This window comes from Nannobrachium achirus (genome assembly GCF_963921795.1).
Source record: "Nannobrachium achirus genome assembly, chromosome: 18".
NCBI lineage: Eukaryota > Metazoa > Chordata > Actinopteri > Myctophiformes > Myctophidae > Nannobrachium > Nannobrachium achirus.
In genome coordinates, this window is record NC_137825.1 from 37,274,145 (window position 1) to 37,296,326 (window position 22,182).

Here is a 22,182-nt window from a genome sequence, read left to right on the forward strand (position 1 = left end):
CCTACACAACTGTTTGCGGATCTGTGGTTAGTCACTCCTGTCACTGGTGATTCAGACCTCTGGTACGACCATGTGGTGGGAATATTGTGCACATAGCCTACATCTTAACACCCCCCCCCCCCCCCACCCCCACTCTATCTCTCTCTCTCTCTCTCTCACACACACACACACACACACACACACACACACACACACACACACACACACACACACACACACACAGTCTCTTACAGACTAGACTGGACTGCTCATATAAGGAGCTGAACCTCACTCAATGGGAATTATGACCATATTTAGAGCTGCCCTGTCGACTTGTTTGTCTTGGGCAGATGTTTCTCCAACAAGTGGTCTCTCTCACTGAAAGCCTCCCCTAATCTTACAAGACAAACTTACAAGAGGGGTGGACAACAGCATAAACAGCCAGTCCTAAACATGGCCACTTTCTGGGAACACTCAGCTTTTAGTCGCCCGGCAACTGGTTGTGTGTGTGTGTGTGTGCAATCCAATCCAGATGTGCCCGAGTCAACGTGTCGACTACATCCAACCATTCCTCCTCACAATGCTTGTTAAGCATAAACCCCCACGTTCTGAATCTGAGAACTACAGAATACAGTATGTTGTTAAGAGAGAGGCTCCTACAACACAAGCAAATGTTTTGTTCTCTCTCGAAGCACAAACCCTTCCATTTCATTGAACTGTGTGGCTTTTGGAAATAGCAGCGTGGCCCTGTGCTATTTCAGGCCTTTTCCAACAGAGCTATTCCCATGCTGAAACAACAACAGCAAGCTCAACACATCTCTGAAGGAAGAACGTGGGAATGTAGCCTACTACAACTCATTCTTCCTTCGTCTTGTTTCAAGAGGTATTTGTAAGATGAATACATTCAATCGTGTTCCCTGGTGGCAGTCACACTCCCTTCTTTGATGTTCTCCAACGTTCAGAATGAAAGACACATTGATGAAGATTACGTGGCTTTGGCTTCTCTCTCTATTCCAGACTTGTCGATACAAATGGACGAGAGAGGGCCTGCAAGGAGCTCCTGAAATCTAATTTACAATAATTGATTGGATTTGCAGTGGATCCAGGAAACACTCAATGCTGGCAGATATATACTACAGCTCGAGTATTCTTCTGTTCCCTAGTGTGTGTGTGTGTGTGTGTGTGTGTGTGTGTGTGTGTGTGTGTGTGTGTGTGTGTGTGTGTGTGTGTAGTGTGTGTGGGGGGACATAAACATGTCATCAGGTGAATTAATCTTTCATAAATCCCAGCATGGTGTTGTAGAAGAGAAAATAGGTGCATCACATAATCAAGTTTATAGGTAGGTAGGCTACTGTATATAGCCTACTTTGCCCAGATGATTCCAAGCATACATAGGCCTATCTATGCAGTGGGATAATTAACACCTGAAGCTATGTGAAAGGTATTGTGTCATTTCTCATCCGACAGAGAAAGAAAGATAATGCTTTAAAATTAATTATATTTTTCCCCATTGATTGAAATGGTTTAACAATCACTAAACTGAAATCCAAATATTCCACTCGAGTACTACACCCACTATTTATTTACAGATGTCATCTTGAAACGCGAAAATAAATGTATAGAGGTTATAGCCTAATAAGAAATATTGTTTTTACTTTAGCTTTGCGCGGACACTCCACCCCTTTTCAAAGACACATCAACATGTTACAATGTTTCGAATGAGGAACATTTTGTAATACATACCCAAATCGTCCATGATAAAGTCTCAAAGGTTTTTAATTCCCCCCTCTCGATCTGAATCTGAATATGACAAGCATTAGCTTGTTGTGGATGTGTTTAAAGCCGGTTTCTCAAAGTCCTTCATACCAAGATGGACCGTCTCAGTTAACGGCGCTATTGTCTGCCGCCTTGGCCCCGAATAACTTCTTGGATTCCGTTATCCGCCGAACGAGAAGGGAAGGGCGTCCCGTTTCTTTCCCCCCCTCCGACTCTTCCTGTGCGTTGCCTTTACCAGCCGCTGCCACTACCACAGACCGGTGGTGTAAAGTAACTATACATTTACTTGAGTACTGTAGCCAGGCCTACTTTAAGTACAATTTGGAGGTATTTGTACTTTACTTGCTTATTTCCAATTTCCAATACCTTTACTCCACTACATCTCGGATCCAAATATTTTACTTTTACTCTACTAAATGTATTTGAAAACTTGAGTTACTAGGAGGCACTTTTCAAATATAAATTATAATATTACTACTTTAGCTCTATTTTATACTTTAGCTATTTGAAAATATCACGTCTAAGCACCTAGCAATGCAACGCGTTGTGAGCTTGTAATCTGTAAATCTGCTATTTTCAAACCTTTTTACTTTTGGTACTCTGTCTTTAAGTAAATTTTGATGCCAACACTTTCATATTTGTACTCAAGTAGGCTACATTTTGAATTCCGGACTTTTATTTGTGAAAGTATTTCTATATTGCAGTCAGTGTGTGTATTGATATTTAGAGTATATAGAGTACTTTTTCCACCACAGACCGGGAGAGGGCGTAGTTAAATGACTGCGGTTACAACCCCCCATTCCCCGGACACATGACGTCATCCTAGACATTCCTAGTCCATATTTGGGATAGAAAATTAGGGATTTTGTGGTGAACACCGAAGGCACTGTAGACCAGTGGTTCTCAAACAGTGGGTCACGGACCAATTTTTATGGGTCACGACCAGAAAAATCTCCTACAACAAAATAACGTATATATTTCAAAAGATAGAAAACATTTTGAAATATAAATATCTTTTGAAATAAAAAAAATCCAGACATTTAAACAATCAAGCAAACACATCTAATACATTCCAAAAATAAAATATAATGAAGTAGTGTAAATAGACAATCTACAAGCCCACAACACGGTGCGAAGTGACGCATTGCGGGCTTGTACAGTAGCTCGGTTTAAAAAGTTTGGGAACCTCTGGTGTAGACCAGTGGTTCTCAAGTGGGGTCCTGGGACTCCTGGGGTCCATGAGGTGCTTCCAGGGGGTCTCGAGCAAAATAAGTTAATATGGCATCAAACTCCAAGCTTAACCTCTCAACCAATTTGAAAATAGCCGATCTATGTCACAATGGTTGTGAGCTTATAGATCTCATCTGCTATTTTCAAAATATCTTGAAATAAAAAAATAAAAAAACAAATCTTGTATGGGGGGTCCGAAGCAAAATACATATTGAGTTGGGGGTCCTTGACATGAAAAAGTGGCACTATTTAAGTGGCATTAGAGGGTCCCTCTTAGTACCAATGCATACACGGATAAACCACAGTGAGGACAACACCCCTTTATTTTAATATGCTGTAGAAAGCACATTTGAACAGACAAACTCAACCAATGAAATAAGCATTTAAATTGCTGCAATTTATAAGAACTTCTGAACCCACCAGGCATGTCTGGAATATTAACAAGAACTTTGTACATCAATTTTTCATTCTAGCAATAAATAAACATAACCAAATAAGGCCTTCAGTGACTCCTGGAATTCTGCATTTTTCTAGTTGTTCAAACACACCATTAGGAACAAAAAACAGCCGGCAATGTAAAAAAGAAAAACAAAACTAAAAACTTTAATTAAGCTCACAGTTACAGGGCATGGTTATGTAATATGAGAATATGCAATGCCAGACACCGGTGTCGGTGACATGAGGTGATGTATGCCTTGCAACCCCAAAGACCAGGGTTAACACCACCTTCCTGTTGTAAATGTCACAAATACAAGTCCACCAACTAACAACTCCAAGTTTGTCCATGAGGTACCTGCCTTTGGTTTCAGTGCAAGAAACACACAACAAATGGACTGATAAGTGAAACTGAAGTGACAAAATGTAAAAAACAAACAAACAAACAAAAAAGAAAAAAACAGCAATTTCTTTTACAGTGTAAAGGAGTACTGCTTTCTTTCCTGGTTTACTTTACATGAGATGATTCTGAAATGTACAACAAATCTCGAGGAACCAGAACCAAGGACAAATACTAAATAAAATGTAGTTTCTCATTTAGGATGAAAATGTATCTGATGCTGGGAAAATAAAGCCTGAGTGCTTTCTTTTTTTAGTTTTACAATTACATTTTCTTCATGCAGTACGGTATGTAGTCATTTGGACACCGGACTTCTAACCCCTGCACATCACAGCCAGAACTCTGTGATGCACAACCAGCTAACCACAGTTTTGCCATTTTCAGAATAAGAGTTATGATAGTTGTGATAATAATTATAATATAAGTCACACGCGCAGTGATACTCTCCAAACCCAACCAACAATGAATGACACCCATTCCTAAAAGTGTTTGAGCCAATCCGTTTGTATATCCAAAATAAAGGAGCGGGGAGAGAGAAAAATAGATTTGCAAAGCATATTGGAGGGAACGCTGGCGTGAAAACGCGGTCGAGATGAAGATAAAATGGACAGACGTGGTTTGGTTACCTATAATGTCTCCATCCTGGTTGCTTCCATTAAGTGAAATTATGATACATATCTTCCTCCCCGCCATTTCTCTCCATTGCTGTTAATCCACAACACCCACACCCATCCCTCCCTTCCTTCGGTGGCCTGTTATCACTGTACAGCCTGTTCGTTGGTGGTGCTGCCCGAGTCTTGAGGCTTCATGACGTCAGGGAGTTCTGGTGGGCTGGAGAAGGACTCGACCTGCAGCTGCTCAAACATCTCATCTGGAGAACAGAGAAACATCATTGAATGCTTCGTCACGACAGAAAGGTTACAACTGGCAAAAAACGTGTATTTTGGGGAGGTTTTTTGTTGTTGCTTTATGCCGCTCATTGATTGCATGTGAGAACTCAGGGTTCTTTTTAACTGATGTTCAGCATTACTAGAGCACAGAAAACACTGACGAATTAAAACAAGAACAGAAAGACAAAACAAAAACACTTTAACTTATATTCATACATTTACATAACTATACATGACTTTTACATGAATATAAAAGATGCAATAGAGAAGAACAATACTGACCACTTTGCCTCCTCACCAATCTGCTTACAAAAATATTTTTATCTTTATCGTACCAATCTGCTTACAAAAATATTTTTATCTTTATCGTACCAATCTGCTTACAAAAATATTTGTATCTTTATCGTATAGTACTCTGCCAGGCCAAACTGTAAGGCTTTTGGATGTCCGGCCTGGCAGAGACAGTGACTAATCAACCAAATCTGATGAATTATTTAACTATGATGGGACATCCCTATCCTAGTCTAGTGCTGATACAAAAAACTATATGTAGGTTTTTGCCCAAAATGGGCACTGGCCTTGAAAAGTACTTGAGAACCAAGGCTTTGTAGTGAATTATTGGCATCAGGATCAGAAAGAAAAGCACCATGATCCGGATAGAAACAGAAAACTGCCTTTTCTCATCACATATAGATAAATGTTTGTTGATCAATAGGCTTGTCACAGTAAACGGGTTTACTGATGACATAAGGTGTGCAATCCTTTGCTGGTGTAAGTAAAAGCCACACTGATCCTACTGTAATTTTACGGCACAGCACAGTGTACATGGTTAATAATAATAGAGGTATAAACACTGACATAATTAAAAATTAGGGAATGTGCAACTGTTGAACAGATTTTAACTTTGGATGCCAATCAACTGGCTGCAAGCACAAGCATGTTTACATTGGTATACAATTACAAACCAATGCACTGAAAAGTTCTTGTGAAACCCCTCTCATTTCCCAACCCTCACCATTATTATAAAGTACATTTAATAAATGAATAAACTTTATGGATCAATGACGTGGATAAACAGTACCCCTTATCAAAATATGTCCATTATACAGATGTTTAGCAGCAGTTTCGGTAGTATAATCTTAAAAGAACTATCCACAGACAGTGTATTTGTACTGTGTATTGTAACATAACATGGTCATTTAATGAACATGAATGCTTTCCACAAGCAGGTTTCAGTAGAATCAGAGCTTTCAGAATAACTTTTTGTGGCATATGGCTCCAAGGAGGAACAGAAATAACACAGCCCTCACTAAAGAATCAGATGATAATCAGACCCCAAAGCTTGAGGGCCCAAATAAGTTGCTGCAAATAAGTAATCAAAGAAATGATAGAATTTGCTTAAGAGAATAAATTATTACATAAACAAAGAGTACAATTAAAAAATAAACATAAATTGGGACAAGAAGAAACAAAAGAAATGGACTGAAATTCATGTTATTGTACCTCAAAAGTATAACATTCTTAAGGTGAAACAGTAGATTCCTTGAAAGCAATCAATGAGTTGGACATACGTACCACCAATGCAGAAAGCCAAACCAACGGTAGCTGGGGCCTGAGGTCTGGCAGTCTGGTTGGTGAAGCCACAGTCACCAAGGGTTTTGCTGTCCTCTAACAACTGGTCATCCTGGTGAACAAAATGTTACAGAATGGCATCACCAATTCGCAGTGTCAGAGGCTGACAGGTGTAGATCTGAGTCCAATGAAAAGCAAAAAGCATGCCACATATTTTTGACCGGTTATGAAATCAATGTTCTTCATAATAGACAGAGCAAGAATGCACATAGTACGTATGCCATGTCTAAAACGTTGTTGGTAATTCAACAGAACTAATTAACAATAAATTGTTAATAGTGCAATTATAAAGCGACCGTCTCCAAAGCAATTTACAATGTGCATTACATTCAGCCGTTCACACACATTCACACACCAATGGCAGAAGAAACAATTTAAGGAAGGAAGGCAACAACCTGCTCATCGCGAGCATTTAGGGGGTTAAGTGTCTTGCTCAAGGGCACTTCGACACAATGCCAGGAGGAGCCAGGGATTGAACTGGGAACCTTCCGATTCCAAGACGGTCGGCCACTCTACCTCCTCCTGAGTCAGTGCTGCCGCCAATATAGTAACATTATGCAATTAATCCTACTTTGTAGAGCCTCTGTTCTTCTGGCGCTCTCTTGAGAATCCCCTCAACAATGCGCTTCAGCTCATAGACAGTGGTGGACTCCTTGGCGTCTGTGAAGATTGTGGTCTTCTGACGCCTTATCATTAAGAACACGTCCTGAAGATGGAAAAGTTGGTTTTAGTCCAATTATGTCATGTGAGAATATTTATACTGGCATGCAAATAACAAATGATGAAGCCATCAACCTCACCCCAGTTAACGTTCACCAGTTTTTCCTTATTTACTGTGAAATCTCACCCAGATACACATTTACTGTGAAATTTAGCATGGTCAAATTAATGTAGCCTATTAGACATTAGAGAATCGAGAGATAGTAATATTACATCAACCAGTGGTGTAAAGTAACTAAGTACATTTACTTATGTACTGTAATTTAGAGGCATTTGTACTTTACTTGAGTATTTCCAATTTCCAGTACTTGAAATTAACCTGTCACAACGTTGAGAGTGACATGAAATACCAGCACAGCTAACTAAAGCTAAGCAGTTGGCTAACATTACATTGCATTCAGCGTTACTTCCAAGCTAGGGTCGACAGCTGTAGCTGCTATTAGCTAACCTTGCGGGCTGGCTAACGTCACCACGATTAAGAACAACATTGTTATTTCGGCAGGATACATTTTTTTTAAATTACGCAATTGAATGTATATCGTATGACTATTAGACAAAATACTATGAGAAGCATTTTCTTCAAAACATACCATTTCAAGTGGTTAGCTAGCTAGCCAGTTGCGCCAGCCCTGTGTGTGTTGTCTTCACCAGAGCCCCACTGCACAGAGAGACCAGTTTTTGCCCCAAACATATGTGAGGTAGACCCCAGTGGTGGAAAAAGTACTCAATTTTTTTTTTACTTAAATAAAAGTATCAATACTGCAATGTTACAAGTAAAAAGTCCGGAATCCAAAATTGACTTGGGTAAAAGTACAAGGTGCATTACTTTTCTTTTTAATTTAATTTATTTTTTAACAATTGAGAATTTAACTTCAAATATACAAACTTGCGCTTTAAAATGGTCTCATGTAACCATTTATTTTAATATCTATAGCTAAGCTCTATACTTGACTGTCTGTCTGTACCGCATTACATCATGACGTCTAAAATGTACTTGGTTCGAATACAAGGCAAAAAAGCACCCCAATAACTCTCACTGCAGCTCCTCCGCATATTGCGCAAGCGTGATAGGAAACTTTGGCCAGTTTACGTAGATGGTTACGTACGTACTAGCTCCCCCCACTAGCTCTCGTCCAATTAGCGTTGCGCCGCAGGAAAGGCTACGCACCCTCTTGTAGTAAACAATACAAAATAAACTTTAGCTACTCACCAAAACAAAGACGGCTTTAGAGAGTTGAAAGCCTACTGTCCTAAGTGGGAACACTCTGAGCCCCCCACCTCACGTCCAAAATACACTTTTTAGCCAGAAAAGAAAATATTTCACCGGAAGGCAAAATCTGGTCAATGGAATTTTCTATGGACAAGATCTGTAGAGGGCGGTGTGGCGTAGCTAAAACCTCCGGTGAAATGTTTTCTATTCTGACCAAAATGTGTATTTTAGACGTGAGGTGGGAGATCCGAGTGTTCCCACTGAGGAAAGTAGGCTTTCAACATCTGAGAACAGTCTTTGTTTTGGTGAGTAGCGAAAGTGTTTTGTTGTTTTTTTTTTAACTACAGACGACACGAGAGGCTGAGCAGCCTGGGCTTTGAGCGCAAGGTGACAGCGTCAAGGAGAACTCCTTCTGACGCTATGGACCCGAGCTGCGTGATTATGGATCCCACTGGGAAAGATGGATAACCACGCCCCGGACAAATTTTTGAAGCTTGTGATTGGCTGAACCGGACGTAGGGAGCGCTCCGTTGTAGTCACTTGGACCGCGCGAGGTGCACCAAAACCCAATTATCATTGCGTTTATCGTGCACTTGCCCAGGGCATAAATAGAACGATTGCATTCACCACGGCTTCGTAACTCGCGCGGCGCTCCGCCGGCCGCGCAGCTGGCCTTCGCGCCGCTGAAAACGAGCGCCCTATGCCGTTTCCATCCATCTTTCCCAGTGGGATCCATAATCAGGCACCAGGGCTAGTTACGTAGCCTACGCAGCGCAGTGCGCATGCTTTCCTTCTATTTATGTTTTCTTTTTTGGCGCGAGCAGAGAGACAGCTCGACTCTTGCTCTCTGGAGGGGTGTATTTCGGAACATTCCGAGCAACGTAACTTAACAAACAAACCAGGACTTGCCTAGGTTATCGTTTAGTTTAGTCTGGTTGACATTTGTTTGCGTCCTGCTGCTTTTGGACTACTTGTCAGTGTTTAGTTGATAAGTTATAGTGCAGTACAGTACGGGTAGTGGGTACTGCTAACTAGACTAGTATTAGCCAGCAAGTCCAGTTAGCATCATTATGTATGTTGTTATTATTGACAACATCGTTAACGTTGTTTATTCCCCCCGTGCTGCTGATTATGGCTGTCACCTGTCAGTGTCAAACCTGGTAAATTAATGTAACTAAATGCTTCGGGTGTCAGTGTGTGGAATAACGAACTAACGCTACTTGAGCAGGGTAAGTTAAATTCATGCTATAGGTTGAACCACTGTTAGGAATATGTTCTCTCAGATGATGACCCACATTCCACACATGTACAGCCAGGCATCTGCTTCTGACACTTTGTATGCATAATATTGTGTGTGTGTGTGTGTGTGTGGGCGCGCGCGCGGTGGGTGGCACCCACAATTTGTATATATATATATATATATATATATAACTATAACTATATAACTGTTAATGTCTGCCAATCCAATGCTGGAACTGGTTTTAAAACTCATAGTAGGCCCTAGGTGCAGCCCTACTGTACCTGAGTCCTCAGGCAAATGCTTTTACTCTTGAATAACTATAATACTTTTTGTTTTTCTTGTTCTCTCTATTACAGTTCACTGCCTACAAAAAAACAGAAGGGGCTGTAAAATACCGGACAAATTATTAGCTAAAGACCGTTCCCCACATCATGTCAGTGGCAGTGGAAAGCACAGTGACCACGACTCCTCTCCCCCTTCCTGCCCACTTCGCCCTTGCAGAACAATCCTTCTCCCTCAAAAGACGACGAAGACTGCCCTTCTCCTCATCCTCTACATCCCTCTCACCCCACTCTTCCCCTGTCCAGCCGTCACATTCTTTGCCCCGATGCCCACCATGTGTCCATCCTAGCAGAGTGTTCCCCACCCAGCGACCCACCCCCTGGAAACCCATATCCAGCTCTCTCAGTAGGTCTCCCTCTCTTTATGACCCTGGCAAGCAGCAGTCCTACTTCGATCAATGCTTCACGAACCTGGGCCTGCTTGGGAGAGGCTCTTTCGGAGAGGTCTACAAGGTGAGACTTACAAAAGAGAGACAAGAAATGTGTTACTGACCTGGTGACAATGTAGTATTGCTCAAGACACCTGTATTTTCATGCTGAAAGGTAGACTTATTTAGTAGTCCTGTTTTATCAGTAGAAATTGTTTCAAATATCCTACAAATGGAATGTAGGGAGAATCGGAATCAGTTTTATTTGTCATATCACAGGTTTAGTTGTAAAGTGTGTGAAATATGGGGGAAAGAGATAGAAACAGGTTAAACTAGTAAGGGCGACATGCGTAGCCTGATAAATCAGTCCGCACATTACCACCCCCTGTTGGTGGTGAAGTGAAACGTAGTGTGTGAAGAGTCTGAGGCTTGCAGTCAGGCAAAAGACATGCGACCTCGCCATAAATGTGCCAATTCTTGGCCTGGCCAGTGATGTATATGGACCAGTTGCACCAGACCCCTGTATGATAGTCAACAATGTGATGTCAGAACATGCCCATATATGGTCATTACTCATTACCAAATATGGGCATTCCCAGATATGTGCTTAATATTGATGACATCGGGACAGGGATCTCCATATATGGGCATAAAACGTACAAGGACGTAATTAATTTGCAAGTGTGACTTGTGATGATCAGCGATCTCCATATGTGGGCATAAAAGGGACATCAAGCCAGAGCGTGATGTCAGAGCGGCAAACTCATTCTGTTAAGAGTGGTTCCCCTGACATCACAGTGACATCAGAGCTTGATGTCAGAGCGATAAACCCAAAGAACCACAGACAAACCTATAGAACCACAGTGTCATGTAAATGTTAAATGCAAAGCATAGCATAATATAAATAGGGCTAGGTCATACAAGATTCATCAGAAGGTTTTCTGTCACAGGTGCTGAGCCACGAGGACGGATGTCACTATGCAGTCAAGCGCTCGGTTAATCAATTTAGGGGCAACAGCGATCGGAACCGGTGTGTGAAGGAGGCACGGAACCATGAGCGTCTAAGTCCTCACCCCCACATTCTGGGCTTTGTGGCGGCCTGGGAAGAGGGTAGCCGTCTGTACATTCAAACAGAGCTGTGCTGCACTACCCTGCTGCTCCATGTAGAGGACCAGCCTCCTACCCCAGGTCAGTGATAAAGAGCAATAGATTGGGTAATAGAACTGCTCAAGAATTAATGAAGAATCACGTGAATTCAGATATAATCACGCCCTTCTGGTCCTTGGTCTGCCTGGGGGGTAGCTCAGGTCCAGAGTGTCAGCTGCACTGGCGGCTGGCTAAAAGACTAGACCAGGATTTAAGTACCCCTCCGAGGGCTCAACTTTCAATTACTTTGCTACTCACCTAACCAAAGGTAGTTTTACTTTGTTGAAAGTCTATTCTCCGCAATGGGAAACCTCTCAGCACCCCACCCATTATACATTATTATTATACATTATTTTTGTCATGAAATAAAACGCACCCACCTCGAGCTACCCAGCGGCCACCGCAGACACAACCCGGAAATAAGTGGTGTTCGGGTTGGATGTGTTTTATTTCATGACAAAATGTATTTGTATTGTAATGTATTTTACAGAGTGGGTGGGGTGCTGAGAGGTTTCCCACCGCAGAGAATACACTTTCAACAATGCAAAACTACCTTTGGATAGGTGAGTAGCGAAGTAGTTTAGTTTATTTTGACTGAAGTTGAGCCCTCGTAGGGGTAGAGAAATCCTGGTCTAGTCTTTTAGTCAGCCGCCTGTCAGAGCGTCTGTGACCTGGGGGGGAGGGTCCTCTGTGGGACGTGGAGGGGGGCCCACATCCCATTAGGGCCAAGATTATTATGATGAATCTTTATTGTTAGTGAGCAAAATAGTGTTTGTTGGTGACTCATAACTTGCTGTGATTGTGAAAAGAAAATTAAAGACTAATCACTTTGAATCTCAAATCTCCAGGCATACTTAAAATGGTTTGATATTACATTTGTTATAAAACTGCCCAATCTAGATGAGCCCGCAGCATGGTCCTACCTGTGTGACCTGCTCTCAGCCCTGCACCACCTGCATTCCCAGGGATTTGTCCACCTGGACATCAAGCCTGCCAATGTTTTCCTCACTCGCTCGGGTCGTCTTAAGCTGGGGGACTTTGGGCTGCTAATGGAGCTACCAGGAGGGGCAGTCTCATCAGGAGGGAAGGAGGAGGACCTCCAGGAGGGAGATCCCAGATACATGGCCCTTGAGCTGCTCAGAGGAGAGTATGGTCCTGCTGCCGATGTTTTCAGGTGAGAATGCATCCACGTCAAACAGGGTTATGAGCATGGTAAACGAGGTACAGTAATGTCGCACTTAGGACTTTCACAATCGCCTAATCACAATTATTTGAGATAATGCAATTATTTTTGCATAATTGTCAGAATTGTTTCCATTCGTCTGTATAAAAGTATCTGTTGAAAATTTTTCAAACATAAAAAAAAACATTTAATGGCGGAAATTGCAGATGTGTCCAAATCCACAGAGCGCTGCCGTGTAGTTGCGGTGTGAAGCCGTGTCGCTTGGCTTGATACCACACTTATGATTTCCGCCCTGTAGATTCCTCTATAAGCTATCAATGCTTGTGAGCTTGTAGATCATCTTTTTCAGCTAGTTAAAACTATGAATATGGCCTGTTTTAACCATGGTATATTATTGCCAGACCCATGAAATGGGTAGGCCTACATAAGCAAATGTCGGTCTGTCTGTCCGGGTTTTCTATATAAAGGGTATATATGATGATGACATGATGATGACATGCCTACAAAAGGCATGATGTCATAAATGATGATGACAGACAAGGGGTTGGCAGAACCGGGGTCTGGCACAACCAGGTTGACCTGGTCTAGTTTACTTAGATTACTTTGTTTTAAGTCTAAATAAATAGAAATAACATTTTTGACTTACTGTATGCTGTGATTGTGACTTCCCTAATTGTACCTACTGTATAACAATGAAAACGTGTGATGAAAACTCATCCTTTGTATTCTCTAATTACTTTTTCTCAGTCTGGGTATAACTATTTTGGAGCTTGCGTGCAATATGGAGATTCCCACAGGTGGAGATGGCTGGCAGAAACTCCGACAAGGCTACCTCCCGTCAGAGTTTACTAATGGTAACACCTTTTATTTGAAAGACCATACCGTTGGTCTGGTATGTATAGCCCATCTACGACAATTTGCGGTATACAGCACTTAAATTACTGCAGATTCGACCATTTCCCAAAGCATCCTGTTGTTTAACATCTTTGTGGAAGCCATTGTATTTTCATTTCAGTATGGAATTTGCAGAGACTTGCTGGTAATTATTCCAAAATCTTGCAAATGGCATAATATTTTGGAAAATGGTATACCGTGAGTCGTAGTCCATGAGTTAAACATGCCAGAACACTGGCATGATCTGTTAAAGCAGCAGAAAATGTCATATGTCTCTCTATATTAGGCAACTTGTTTCATTGTGATCTGTATTTGCAGTCCTGTCAACTGAACTGCAGACAGTGCTCAGGATGATGCTGGCAGCAGAGCCGTCAGAAAGAGCCACTGTCCCTGAGCTGCTATCCCTCCCCTCTGTGAGGAGAAACAGGTGGAGGAGACACCTCTCTCTACTCCTCCATGAGGCCATGCTCACTTTGGTGTCCCTCTACCAGGTAAATGAAGTTGAATGAATCAGAAATTTCTCTCTATTGCCAAGTATCATACAAGTTCTTACAAGGAATTTGTTAAGGCATGTTTCGGTGCAGTGACAATGAACGCAATATAAAACAATTAATGCAAAATGTTTTATTGTATCTACTTTAGGCCTACCGTCCCTATTTTCGGCATGACAATAGATAGTGTCCTATTATATATATTTTTTGTATTTTCAGAAATTGCCAAACAATAGTGAAAATAGACAATCTACAAGCTCACAACTCATGCAATCACAACACTTTTTGAGCTTGTAGACTAGAGATGCTATTTTTGCTATGAATACAGGACAGATGTGCCTTGAGTTTTGACTTTTAACTGAAAAGTTAGAATACCGCTATCCTAGTCTAGAACATGGGTTCCCAAACTTTTCAGCCCCGACCCCAAAATAATGCTGCCATGACCAACCTAACCCCAGAGGTAATTTTATGCACATAAACGTGCACATTTGGTGTGCATTTGTCCGAATATTTAATGTATTAACCCTTTCCAAGCCACGGGGAGCCACTTGATATTAAAACCGTTTTATACCGGACATCTGAGCAAGGAGTCTCAGCCGCGCCGTCTTTTACCGTACTATGTAATTAAAAACGAAATAAATGATTTTTATCCGAAAATCGGCGATCGTCTAACCTTCCCTAGTCACCGCTCGTCCATCGATAGCGCATGGCTCGTCTGACATGAAGCAGAAGTGACGTCAGGTCCTTTCCCTGTAATAGCTTCCCAGCTGCTGTCCATTTTCTGTTTAGACGTTAGTGCTCGCATAGCTGGAGTGCTGGGGGCTAAGCTAGCGAAAATGTTCATATCTACAGTAGAGTCATACTTGGATTATTTGAGCCGACATTTACGTGAACGGATCACGCACGCGAAACGCACGGGGAGAAGATGCGTTGGCCGAAACCGCCACTCTAAGCCAATGCAGACTGAGGAATTTCGCTGGGGAGAATACAACGGGGATCGCCTGATGGTTATGGTTCTATAATAATAGAAATTTCACGGCTAATCTACCAACTAGCCATTCTATTTCGGCTGGCGAAGTGTTAATAAGGTTGTGTAGGTGTTTTGTCAAAATGATGGTTCAAATGTATTTGTAATAATTCTTACATTGTATTTCACTCATTCCATTTCTTTATTCAGGTGTGCTTTGTTTTTTTTATAATTTCGCGACACCAACGTCAGTGTCCCGCGACCCCATCTTTAGGAACACTTGTTTGAAAAGATAAACCCCACTTATCAACTGAGTTCCTCATTTTAACTTTCTCTTGTAGTCTGTGGTTTCCGTTGGTTGGAGATTGCTGTCATCCCTTCACTTGCCGCTTCTACATTGGACAGCCCCAGCACCCTGCACACCTCCAAAGGACAGCTGGGAGAGAGACTTTACACTGCCACTTAGCATCTTAAATACTGACCCAGGCAGCCTAGATGATGAGGCTGAAGATGTGTTTATACTGGATCCAATTGACTCCCCAACCTTCTCACACAGGTGAGAGAGAATGCAACAATAGGCTAGAAATTCCCAAACTGTGGACCATGAGGGTATTGAAAAAACACTGATTTTAATGAAATTTTAATATTAATTTAAAAAAGGTTATCGTTGCTGTCGTGCAGAAACCTCTTATCTCCATATTGTAACTTGTAGTTTTTTCATAAATGAATGCCCTACTTAAATCATACTACAAAATATCAAAAGAATCAGATCCTCAAGCTCGAAAAACATGGCACAACACATTGAGCTTGTAGATCTACTTTTGAATTTGAATCCTCTGAAAAGTAGCAGTTTTGGACATGAGGTTTCCACCCGAGAGAGACGTTATGTAAAACACATTTAGTATCGGTTTAGTTCTTTCTTTGAAACCTTGAAAGATGTGTCATCACTGCAATACCGATAGATAGGAACCTTATACTACAATGGCTGAACCTAGCCAGAACACAATCAACCTTGTTTTTAAACATAACCTGCCTCCAAGTGGTCAGATGCATGGGCCATGAACGCTTTATATAAAAGTGGGCACTGATCCAAAAGTAATAGACTGTTGCTAAAATTAAGTGAAAACCTGACTTATTATATACCGTAAGTTGCGTCTTGAATCTGGACCACTTGTTCCTCATTTTGAATGTCTTTCTCACATGAATTTTCCTTCACTCAACAGGATCAAATCCAGGCTGTCTGTGATTGCGGGAAGCACTTCTACTCCTCTTCCGGCATCACCGAAGATGTACAATCAGCTCAGTCCTGCACACACGCCCACTGGCCCTGGCCTTGGCCATTCGCCCTCATCCAGTTTGGCACACACCCCTTCCAGCATCCACTCAAATGGCTCCTGCCTGACAGCCAGTCGGAGTCCCACACACACAGAGTCACAAGAACATAGCCTGAGCGACCACTCCTCCCACAGCAGGCATTGTGCATGCTCTTCTGGTTCACAGCGACGTGGACGCTACAGGGTCCAGACAGAGGAGGAGGAGGAGATCATCCTTCGCTCTTGCTTTGAACCAAAGAATTTGCTCAGTCTGTTTGAGGAATCGGCAGCAGAGGGTAATCTGTCAATTCATACAGACTAAATAATAAGACCAAGTGAATGTTCTGAGACGTGTGAATGTTTAAAACGCCATATTGGGGGTGGGGGGGGGGGGGGGGGGGGGGGTGAAAGGTTTGTTTTGCTGTTTTGCCATTTATGGTGTTCCTATAAGGATTTTCTATATGTTCCATCAGAAAAACATTGATGGATGAAATGCTGAATTATATGACGCTTAAAATGAACATTTATTTGTTTGTGTCAGTGGTCAACTTGGTCTCAAGTGATGATGTGATGGCAGTGCAATGTTTATTTAAGACTGATATTAATTAATTGGTCTGCGCTGAAATGTCCTCCATGTTTACGCAAGGTAAAATAAACTGAGGAACTGAGTATGTGTCTATAAGAATCATTCATAACAGTGGTTTTAAAAGTGTGGTCAAACCAAATTTGGTACCATTTGCACACCCACAGTTCAGTTATGGAGGTCCTTGAAATGAAAGGTTTTGCTCCATAACATGTTAGTGCTCAAACATTGCACCACTAGACCACTAGAGGGCGACAAAACATTAAACATCCGTTTATCTGCAGAAGAAGGATATTTTTTGGGTGTAGCTGCCTTTCGAAGCTGGTCTGGGAACTGTAAAGCAAATGACTGGACCATAGAACTGGATACAGATTATTAGGAAAGCTGATCCCTGACCAGTTGAAGGGCCGGGGGGGCAACGTCAACCTGGACCAGGAAGAAAACTGTCGAGATACGATACGGTCAGATTTTCTGTCGAACAACTCTTTACGGTAATTTATTTGATATATATGCCAACAGATTTAACTTATTAACTTGAACTTTCCCCAACTGGTGTTTTATTGCACACGAAGGTAACAGTAGACTAGACAGACAACTGCAGCATTAGATTACGGATATGACAACGCTGCTACGAGGATTCACACAAGATGTGTTATAAATGCAGTAGTAGAAAAACACATCGAATACTGTTCCATTCCTAACAGAATTCTGTATCTAATCTGATGCTAAAGGCGTTGATGGGTAGTGGCAACATTATCAACCTGTTCTAAATGACAGAGGGACTCATCAACCATAAACTATAGATTTGGACCCTGTTTAAAAGCCAGTCCAAAGGATGTCCAAAATAGAGCGTCTGAATGCCCGGGTGACGAAGCTGCTGTCTGTGGCCGTGCACGAGGTTCTGTTGGTGGTGAAGGACACCGTGTCCGAGTACCAGGAGAAAACAGCCAGGACTCAGAGAGAGAATGACAGTCTGAAGAGAAGACTCCAGGAACTCCAAGACCAGTTGAAGAGAGAGAACAAGGGTAAAATAAAACAAGCATCATGATACAAGCATATAATCAGAGATGGTTTATTTTAAGCCAATGATGTTTTCTGTTAAATATAACAAATGTTTTATTTTATTTTGTTTGTAATATCTTGCAGGAGTTGTGCCAGCGGTTGCTACTCCAACACAGAAGACCAATGATGTGGAGGTGTGTTCTATGATCGAGCAGGCTCAGAAAGAACTGTTGGCAGAGAAAATAGAAATCTCATCCAATGAGGACAGTTCAGAAAATCTCTCCCCAGATTCACCTAAAGATAGTGCTGGTGAGTCATCCAACTGTGAGGACAAAGTTCAGTCACTAAGTATCCCATGTCTTGAGCCAAAAAGGACGGGTAGACCTGATTTAAACAGTTTTCAGTTTGATGACCCAATAACCCTGAAAACAGAGACTTGTGACAGAACATTAACGTCAGTTTCAAATCATGTGAACTCTACATATTCAAAATCTGTCCCTGAAAACCGTTCTTATCCTTCACTCCTTGCCTCATTTGAGATCAAGACAGAACCAGAATTGGCTAAAGATTCAGCAGACACCACAGAGTATTTTTATGATGTTTCCGGGACAAGCGGTCCAAACTTGGGTTCACTAGACCAAGAACATCTTCAAGCGGATTCGGGGGCCTTCTTTGGATCAAGGATGTTCTTCAATCTGGCCCAAAATGGCATTGAAGAGCCACCAGCCGTTGGTAGCAACCTCGCTGCGCCACTGTCCAGTAGGTACAGCACAAACAGTGACGCTGAAAAGCAAGGTGACATTTTCACGAACAGGAGGGTCTTAGGTGGAACAGGCCTGCGAACATTCCAGAGACATCTCACACGGGAAAACCGCTACTGCTGCTCACTCTGTGGCCGTGTCTTCAGACATGCAGGTGACTTTAAAAAACACAACCGGGTCCACACAGGAGAGAAACCATACTGCTGTTTAGTGTGTGGGAAGTCTTTCAGCCAGTCTGGCTACCTGAAAATACACCAGCGTTACCACACGGGCGAGAGGCCCTATGGCTGTGCTCAGTGCGGAAAACGTTTCAGTCACTCAAGTAATTTTAAAAAGCACCAACTTACTCACCTGTAGCGCTAGTATGTTGCACTTTTAATACTTTTTTTTTTTTTACAAGTTATGTTTGAAAAGGCTATTTTTAGATATTTGGAAATACACTATTTATTATTACTGATTGATTAGGGATGTGTTGCAACAAATTACACCCACCGGTGCCACACGGATTGCAATGGTCTTCAAATTCTGTTGAAAAGACCAGTTGTTGTACAGCTGGATCTCAAGCTTGCGATTACTTTATGAGAATTTGTATTGAAGAAATTATTTTCAGGGGGCTGACTACTCTCAGAGCAGATGTTGGATGTAAAATAATTTATCACGTAATTAAATGTTTTCATTTGAAATGTATGTCAATGGCCTGTAATTTTAGAACTGCAATGATCTCCAGCCCATGTTCACTGTTATCTTTGAACTGCACAGTCTTCCACACAAGTCCACTTAACCAAGTCCAGTTTCACAATCGCAGGACAATCTTCAACATTATCGCTGCACCCAGTCTCACAAAGATGACTTTGAGATGAATATTTCACTGTTTAGTTACATAAATTAACAGGAGAGAGGTACTTCAAAGGGACAGCTCTGGTATGTTCCAAAACTAGTCATAAAGCTCTTCCTTCCAGTTCCTGCCTGAATGCCTCCAATCTGTTTTCTATTAGGTTAAGTTGATCATTTTCAGTATGAACTTATTTTCTAACAGAAGTAGGCAAAGCAGTATGCAAATATTTTTTACAGCAAAGTGATTGAAACAATCACAAATATGATGTAAGCAAGCATATGACATTTGATCTACAGGCACTTTACACTAGGCCAATACCTGCTTCCATTCTTTTTTTTGTCAAATATTTTTTTTTATTGCCAACAGATTATCAACAACAAAATGGACATGTTATCAGATTTACAATTTTCTGTTACAGCATATTTTAAGAAAGAAAAGAAAGAGAAAAGAAGAGTTGAAAAGAATCAAACAATAAAATACAAAACAAATTAACATAAAAACAACCCCTTCATACCCTCCCACCCCTACTGCTTAGTGACGAAACGAACCAAAGTGAATTGTTCAATGGACATGCATTAGAATAAACAGTCCGCTTAAAATAACATCCTCCTTCTACTCAGGTAACGGACAAGCTGCTTCCATTCTAATTCAAAATATATTTGCTATATTGAGTTCAAATTGATGTTAGTAGGATAAAATCCAATTGACTTCAATACCATTTAATTGCTGACCAATGTCACGTTACACTGCAGAGCTAATAGTCTAAAACCACTAAAGATTATTGAGAAAAAAAAGTAGATGGAAGAAGCCACGGTGGACAGGGTCCGGTTGTCTTGTAGTCGGAAGACAACGGGAGTCTGACACTGATCAAGATGTTGGAGCAGCTTAAGTACAGATTCTGCAAGGATACATACACATATTAGGATAATTCTGAGGACTAACATTCCTTCTGTCTGACCAAAAGATGTGTTCTCAGCACTTGAGTACAATTCTGCCTGATTAGGAAATGCACTGCTCCATGCTCGCCTCTCGGCGTCCCAAGAGCAGCGACACTACCCTGACCAATTACTGCATGAACGTGTGTTCAATTCTTATCGACTTTCAGCCATAGTAAGTGTCCTAGTCAGACCGTAGGTCGCTACTTAGTATGATTGCGACCAGATCCTGTCAGTCACTCAAAATCCCTCATTAATTTATTTGTCACTCAAAATCCCTCATTTATCTCTCTTCTTTGTCATTCTTCTGACATCATGACACCTCATCGCAGCGTCCTAGGTCCAATATGGAGTTTATTAGGTGAGACCTGTCAGCAAGATGTGTCGGGTAGCTCCATTTTTGGAGTAACAATCTTCAGTGGGTCATGTCAGGGAGATAGGCTGAAGCCCAGGCTCCACTAGAAAGACGGCGCCGGACGGCGTTAAAAAAAGAACCGTGGCGAATTGGGCATCCGAGGCCAGCACCTAACACAGTGCAACGTCGGCAATGGAGCACCCTTCATTGATTGAAAAGGGAACGTTCTTTTCATTTACGCTGACGCGACGCCCGATGGCTGTAGTGATGGAGCCCTGGCGTAAGAGTAGAGTATTCTGCTTGCCTCCTGTGCTCAAGGCCAAGGGTAATGGCCACCCTTTATATAGTACTTGGCTGTGTCCGTGTGTTTGTGACATCAGACTGATTTCAGCGCTAGATGTCCTCGCCAGCTCCATATATGGAGCTGTAGATCGTCCTATGTCTAAATTATGTAGTTTATTAGGTGAGACCTAGATAAGTTAGCAAGATGTGTCTGGTATCTCCATATCTTCAGTGGGTAACTATGGCGCTTCTCGCCCTTAGAGCGTCTTAATGGTACACTGAGGTTGTACTAAACTCATAAAGCCTCTATCAGAGTCGGTACCGCGGTGTAGTGCGGTGTAGTCTTTTTGAGTCAAAACTACAACGTTAACGCTCAAAAAGACTCTGATAGAGGCTTTAGTAGTAACATATTATCATTCTCATTTACACCCTTGCTAGGACATTACATTCAGACACATTTCAGCATACAGTCATACATTAATATAACTGAAGTAAGAGGAATACTAAATATATAATAATTAATAAATCAATAATCGATAAATCAATAGCCTAAAGGAATATAAATTGTATTTCCATTACAATTAGAGCTTGGTTTTCACAAACAGTGTGTCTGTCTTGTGCAAGGATATGGTGGTTAATTATGCCTACAAATAGCCTACGGTAGCCTAACCACTGCTTAATTTCTTTACAATTACATTTACACATTTTGTCTACTACAGTATGTGGCGAATAGCGATAGAGATGAATAAGCAAGCACACAGAAACATCTGGTGCTGAAGCTGAAGCCAGATCTTTGAAGTTAAGGTGGGGTGCAGTAACCATAGCAACAACCAACCACACCGGATCACCGAACACCATTACCCACAAGGCACTGCACGAAGGGGGGAAAAAAGAAAAGAGATGAGCCATTATTTACAGCTCCCGCGAGGATAGCATCGCGTCGGGCCCTATTAGTCTATGGTATGGCTGGTCTTCACCATAATATAAGTGAAAGAGAGTGGTTGGTGGCGCACTATTGCAGATTGCAATTGCTATTGCAATTGCTATTGCTATGCTATTTGGCCGGGGTTTACTTTGGGGGCTACGGGTTAACTAACAACACGCGAATTATTTGTCCAGATAGTGATACTACTAAAGGATTAATGAAACGGCTGGCTAACTTTAAGTTTACAAATTAGAACAAACTAGACTAGACACTAGACACCCCGTTGCGG

The 22,182-nt window shown here is 41.7% G+C and overlaps 2 protein-coding genes across 3 annotated transcripts in view; one reads left to right on the top strand and one right to left on the bottom strand.

Annotated features, from left to right (window-relative positions):
* pkmyt1 (protein kinase, membrane associated tyrosine/threonine 1) overlaps positions 1-16,580 on the top strand; it is a 156,616-nt gene extending 140,036 nt beyond the window's left edge. The window contains exons 1-8 of one of the 2 annotated variants that reach the window (XM_080747631.1): positions 9,310-9,501; positions 9,869-10,306; positions 11,172-11,409; positions 12,268-12,541; positions 13,298-13,404; positions 13,763-13,935; positions 15,244-15,458; positions 16,126-16,580. In XM_080747631.1, coding sequence (XP_080603757.1) covers positions 9,944-10,306; positions 11,172-11,409; positions 12,268-12,541; positions 13,298-13,404; positions 13,763-13,935; positions 15,244-15,458; positions 16,126-16,537 — 1,782 coding nt within the window. In that variant the 5' untranslated portion in view covers positions 9,310-9,501; positions 9,869-9,943 and the 3' untranslated portion in view covers positions 16,538-16,580. Of the gene's footprint in view, positions 1-9,309; positions 9,502-9,868; positions 10,307-11,171; positions 11,410-12,267; positions 12,542-13,297; positions 13,405-13,762; positions 13,936-15,243; positions 15,459-16,125 lie in introns of those variants that run through there. The other variant, XM_080747632.1, reaches the window with a different exon arrangement.
* LOC308303228 (elongin-B-like) lies at positions 3,291-7,726 on the bottom strand. The gene is made up of 4 exons (XM_080747554.1): positions 7,653-7,726; positions 6,914-7,048; positions 6,286-6,394; positions 3,291-4,691 (listed from the first exon to the last, which is right to left on the bottom strand). Exons 1-4 carry the CDS (start codon positions 7,653-7,655, stop codon positions 4,579-4,581), a joined length of 360 nt encoding a protein of 119 aa, XP_080603680.1. The 5' UTR covers positions 7,656-7,726; the 3' UTR covers positions 3,291-4,578.
* Positions 16,581-22,182: the final 5,602 nt, after the last annotated feature.

Bases quoted from the DNA above. Each gene is read 5' to 3' on its own strand.
- LOC308303228 (XM_080747554.1), bottom strand. The intron at 6,395-6,913 runs GTAGGATTAATT...TTTGTTCACCAG, and splicing joins AAGAACAGAGGCTCTACAAA to GATGACCAGTTGTTAGAGGA. The intron at 4,692-6,285 runs GTACGTATGTCC...TCTGTTCTCCAG, and splicing joins TTTGGCTTTCTGCATTGGTG to ATGAGATGTTTGAGCAGCTG.